The sequence below is a fragment of the Megalops cyprinoides genome, chromosome 2 (assembly GCF_013368585.1).
Source record: "Megalops cyprinoides isolate fMegCyp1 chromosome 2, fMegCyp1.pri, whole genome shotgun sequence".
Taxonomy (NCBI): Eukaryota; Metazoa; Chordata; class Actinopteri; order Elopiformes; family Megalopidae; genus Megalops; species Megalops cyprinoides.
The window spans coordinates 10377869-10383868 of record NC_050584.1 but is presented as its reverse complement, the minus strand read 5'-3'; the positions used below and the strand labels follow the sequence as shown (position 1 = coordinate 10383868).

General features: G+C 36.3%; 1 protein-coding gene across 2 annotated transcripts in view; it reads right to left on the bottom strand.

The window, feature by feature from the left end:
- Window positions 1-5192: 5192 nt before the first annotated feature.
- LOC118772664 (lethal(3)malignant brain tumor-like protein 4) overlaps window positions 5193-6000 on the bottom strand; it is an 87492-nt gene continuing 86684 nt past the window's right edge. For both annotated transcript variants that reach the window (XM_036521195.1, XM_036521196.1), the window contains exon 20: window positions 5193-5823. In XM_036521195.1, coding sequence (XP_036377088.1) covers window positions 5668-5823 — 156 coding nt within the window. In that variant the 3' untranslated portion in view covers window positions 5193-5667. The remainder of the gene's footprint in view (window positions 5824-6000) is intronic.

Genomic DNA, 6000 nt, shown 5'->3' with positions numbered 1-6000 from the left:
TCGGAGATTCTCGTTGTGAAACATCCGCGGCATTTTTAGCTACGTGCATGGAGTCGGACTGATAAGAACGACGTAAACCTGCGCAAGGTATCATCGGGCGTCTTCCACAACATCCTCAATCCAAAAACTGGTGTTAAAATTCATTAATTCAAATATAGCGACATTATGGATTGCTAGTCCTATGTGTGACCAGCTGTGCGTATGGGAAAAACCACACAGACTAGCATGTCCTGAAATTTACATCACGAAACAATAAGTTATTGTTCTACTTGCCAATGGAACCCCGCTGCTTTACAGTTGTTCTCTGCTAAATACCCGCAGTTAATTAAATTGGTTGCATTCTGCCTTACCCGAAACTGATCCAAGATCAGCATCCACCGAAACGAAATCTAGAGCGCAATTATTTCCCTCAGGATCCAAAAACTGAAGCTGGGAATAAACGCTCTATCTGTGTAGGATTTGCGAATATTCTGCCGGGGGTGGGGCACTTACATCTACGTTTGGAGGGAGTTTCGTAGAATTTTGCAGTGAATCCAATCGTGGACATTTATGTGTTTTGTAGCGATTATTCATGAAGAAATTAATTACAGCTGTGTTACTTTTAATTGATTTAATTCTTCTTTTTTGTGGAAAACAAGGTTCGAAATGGTCCGTATTTACATTCCATTCTGTGTTTAACATTTAAACAGAATGTTCACAATGAAAGTCCAGACCGTTAGCATATTCTAAACCATCGTGAAAACGAGCTGATGAAACATTTATCCATTAAAGTGTTATGTGTGCATCAGTATAATAGATAATTAAAGACGTCTTTAATTTACTCATCTGCATTTTGCCCACTCCAGGCACTAATCAGTTAATCAATCAATCAATCACTCAGTTATTCGAGAAAATGCAAGCATGATCATATTTATATAAACGGACACAAACCCGTTTTATCAAAAAAAAAAAACGATTAAAAAAATATTTTTATCAAACGAGTAAATACTTCACAATAAACTGTTCTCAGATACAGTGAATACTAGCAAATTAGGTAGTCCTGTTCTTCTACAGTGCGTGCGTTTCAACCAACGGAATATATATACACACATATATATATATATATATATATATATATATATGATAAGGTTGGAGGAAACACTCAAACACCCTTGAATTCTTACCGTGCACTGTTATGTAAACAAATTCTTAATCCTCAATGGAAAATTCATCTGGTTAAAAAAAACCTGCTGTCAATTACCATACATTAACAATGTATTCTGTGTAGCATCCCCAGCAGTAGTAATTCGGGACCTAAGATCCAAAACATAAAGTATTCAGTGCTACATTTTACACGGCAAGCCTTTCTACAGATCAAGCATGTCTCAAAATGAACCAGCTGGAAGCTAAGAAGATTCAGGTTATTGAACCAGCTCTTACTGATGAAGGATCTACTGTGTGCTTGGAAAGATTCTCATTAAGGGAAACCTCTGCTGCCTTTGAAGTGAGCTTTGCTGCAGTTCACAGTCCTGCCTCGAGAGCCTTGGAATACCATGCATTTCCCTACTCAGAGCACTCAGTCTCTCTCAAAACTCAAATGGCTGCCTGCTTTCACCTAAATGTGTCTTCACAGTTCCCCAGAGTTCACCTCCCACAGGAGCGCTGTTAAAAACATTCTGGCATACCATGCGGCTCTGACTTAACCCCAAAATGTTTGATTCGATTATCAGTCCATTTTCATCTCGTTCATGCAATCATGGCATGTTTAACATGTTATACGCAGTATGGTTAGAGTATTCCCTTAGCATATCACGTCTTCAAATTTGTTAAAAGCTTCTATCAATGCACTCCCCCCACAAGAATTCAAGTGCTCAAATGAACTTGAGGGATATATTTACCTTTTTTGAAGTCTCACAAATGTCAGTGTGTGTTAGAGGAAGAATGCATCACATGCTGCAGTTTCTAATTCAGGTAAAGTTAAAGGCTACTGGGAACAGCACCTTGACCAAATGTCACAGATTGCCTACTGACTTTGAGTCACAAAGTGTGTCATGAATACTTATGACTTCCAAATGGAACAGTTCATTACAGGTGTATTGCTGTATTGTGAGCTGTTTCAAATCGTACACTAGTTGGGTATTTTATAATTGGGAAGAGTTCAGTGTGGTGTCGTTGGGGGCATTTAACCTTCACAGATGGTTTACAATCAACACAAAGGGTCAGAATAAGTGCTTATATACCTTGATACCACATGCACCTGACAGGTTTGTCTGAATTCCCCTGGCTTTCCTATTTAGGAAGAACTGAGTTTACCAGATTTAATGTATACAATGTGTCATCTTTAAAAACATTCTTCTCTTTACTGTAACCTTCAGGTTTAGTTCCACATTAACAAAATTAATTCCTGGTAATGGTTGGCTGCATGTATTTTTCGTCATCTTTCTTGTATCATGGGATGGCATTTATTTTTGGACATAGAGGTCTGAGAAATTGTTTAATTAGCATGCAGCAAAATTATGATCCCCCCAGTCTGTTTTGCATTTGCATTTGCCAGAATGTACTCCACTTAAACATAAATACAAACACACAAGTCAACAAGCACACTGCATATTAGAAGTTCTTCTGCTCTTCCTGGCAATCAACTGGTAGTTTCGTTTTTTTGGTTCATTTAGCAGGGACCATGCACAACACATTAGTTGCGCATATTTAGCTATGTAGCTAAATCTGATAAAGTGTTCCATTCTTATTAATTTGCTCGCTCCAGTGTCACATTTTACCTGGCAATCATAAACTTTATCTTTGGAATTATTAAATAAAACAGTCATTGTTTTTACACATAATCCTTGTAGGTAACATCTAAGCTGCATTTAATTGCAACCTCTTATAAACTGGAACCACACAATGGATATTGTATTGATGACCATCGAGAGGTTCATACTTGCTGGATAGGATATTGCAACAATAAAAATGTAACCCTCTCTAGGCCTTTCACTTTGATCTTTGCCCATTCATGCCTTCTACAGTTTTGTCCAGCCTGTCAACAAACTCACCCTTAATGTGTTCCCTCCAGGACAACCCTCCACTTTTTCTACACAACTTTTGAGTCTAAAACATTCAACTTTCTTCTGTGCTCAATTAGTAGATGTCAAGTTTCTTGACACACACTCTCTCCACCCCTTCCCACAAAAATTTGTCTCCTTTATTATTAATCTGTTTATGCTACCTCCTTAGGCCTTGCTTGTGACATCGCTTTCCTGTCTCTTGAATATAAGCCTTCCGCTCATTTCCCTACCTGTCTCTCAGATGCCTCTCAATGGATTTGCTCCCACAGCATCAAAAGAATTATTTTTTGTTTACTTCCTCTTCCATCCTTTTACCTTCCACTAACCTCATCTCTGTCCATTCAATAACATATCTCAGTCTGCTTGTGCCTCAGACTATTGAGAACACTCAGCAGAATCAGAAAAAAAGGATTTGTTGGTGGGCATATGTGACATAATGTATAATGTAATGCATCATATGTAAATTACAGAATCTGAAATTACAGCTATGAAGCTTGAGCATGTGGCTAGCCACTGAACTCTGATTATGTCCACTGTGGTTGTAGAATTAAGACATTAGTCCATTCCAAAAATCAGAATTGTCATACTATACTTACAGTACAGAAGACTATTCAAAACATTATGCTGTATTTCACAAGAAACAATCAGAGCATTTGTGTGAGATTCAAAGGTTTTGAATAACACTGTAAAATAATGTATGATTCAGCAAGCAAGAAGTGTTTGGAAAATCTGTCACCCTTAGACTTGTGTGGACCAGAATAAACTCACATGAAAACATATACTGTACTGTACAAACAACACTAGAATAGTATGATATGTAAGAGCTGATATTACATACCAATGATAGTCTTCTGCATCCCTAGAGAGGCCGTTAACCCACTATGATAACACTGTACAATCAATGCAACTTCTTACATAAGTTCATGAATATTTAAAAAGCTCACCGCTTCGTAATTAGAACAGCACAGATGCATAATAGCATTGATGGGACTTTCTGCCTCTTCATTAGTCCCAGAACCAGAATGAATTATCCCTCCAGACATCCAACGTCCAACATGTTTTACTTTAAAAGCCATGAAATCAGATGAAGTCCAGACATTTTTGTAAATTTAAAGTGTCTTTTTGTTTATATTGATCTGAAAAGGTAAACAATATAAAAGGAAGTGGAGCCTAATTGACAAAGATGTATTTTCATCTTTATTCTGGATCATGAAGTTATTGATGTGATCTGAATGCAATGTACTGTATAAAGTGTGAATTCACAAGTTATAAACAAAGTTTACAAATATGTAAAGTACATTTTATATTTAGAGTGACAGTTTTTAAGGAGCAGTCAGGGGTTTGTACCTGCTTGTTCTGGTACATTCCATGCACTGAAGTAAAAAGGGAATCCTCCCTTTAAGACAGAAAAAAATCATTGAAACAAATATATCTGAATCCTCTAAACTTTGGGTTAGAGCAGGCCCCAGATAAAAAGCACAATGACATTAAACAGATTCACATTCCTGAAGATTCTGTGGCGTTAAGGTTTGACCATCATGTATCATCTACTAAATTAAACAAATGGAGTTTTTAATCTTGTAATGTTGCACCATGACTTAACACTGACCAGTTATAGCAAATATAGATTGTTTTCTTAATTATAACAAGTTATGTTTTCATTTTTACTTGCTTAAAAAACGGACAAAAATAAGCTCTACTGGACAATACAGTTCTTAAAGTGACTGCAAAAGAATGTTTGTCACCTGTCTATCTATCTCAATATCCTCATGCTCCTAGGCTGGAGAGACAGGTTTCATGTTTAATTAAAGAAGAGGAATATGGAAATGAAGCCAGGGATAGAATGAACTGTAACAATCAAGACCGACTAAAATGTATTCACTACTTTCATAGTAAAATGAGGATTCATTTGGAATTTCTTTAAAGACTGAGCAGCATCAATTTCCAACTATCCATTTTTAAAACATTTTTAAATAGCTTTTGTTTTAAACATATAATATATTATAAAATAAATTATGTCAATTTAAAACATAAACCCTTTTGGTATTCCAGAATCTTGTATATACATTTTATTAATTTCCTACAACTCTTCAAATGTTTCTAAATTTGCAACTAGTTCACAATAAATAGAGGTGAATCAGTAAGTGCGGTGAAATAATATAGTATTTATACAAAACAGAATCAAATTAAATCAGAGAACACAACATTGGGTATCCCCAAGTTTAAAGTCAGTAGACAAGATCATATCAGAAGTTAACCCCTGTATAGTTTTTAACTGCAGTAATTTGAATACAGATAGCACCTTGACGACCCAGCAGATGACAGCCAAACTGTCACAATGTGATTGTCAGTTCTGTAGACCTCTGTAGAACACACAGCTCTATAGTGTGTAAAATGTATATAAACAATATAGACGATCATTGTGTTTTAGAGTTGACATTTGCACCTACGTATTGAGCTTTAAAGGCAAACCTCTGGTTTGGTGGCTGTGTGCAAGTGAAAAAGTGACTAGCCCAAAACAGAGCAGGGTCTTCAGTGTATCTGTATACTGAAGCTCTTGGAATGAATAGACACAGTATAAAGTATGTTTTGTATATACAAATAAGAGTTGGGGATTCATTTGGCTTCATGTATTGGCGTCACTGCTTGCTGGTTGGTTATCTTCAGCATGCTTGAACATCAGGATGGAGTTGTAGATCTTGAGAGCTGGACCCAGTTTAACGCTCATGATTTTCACAATGTCACGTTGTGTCAGGAGTAAGAAGGCCTTTCCATCTATTTGCTGTGGGGGGAAAAAGCAATTCAATTGCAGAAAAATAACAGGTTTACAGTAAATTGCACAAGTAAAGAAAATAAATGAACTATGATTGTCAATGCCAATCAATGTCATTATCATAATTTTTAAACATTATCTCACAATTTATCCATGTAACTATCAGTCCAATTCTTTTCTTGTCAT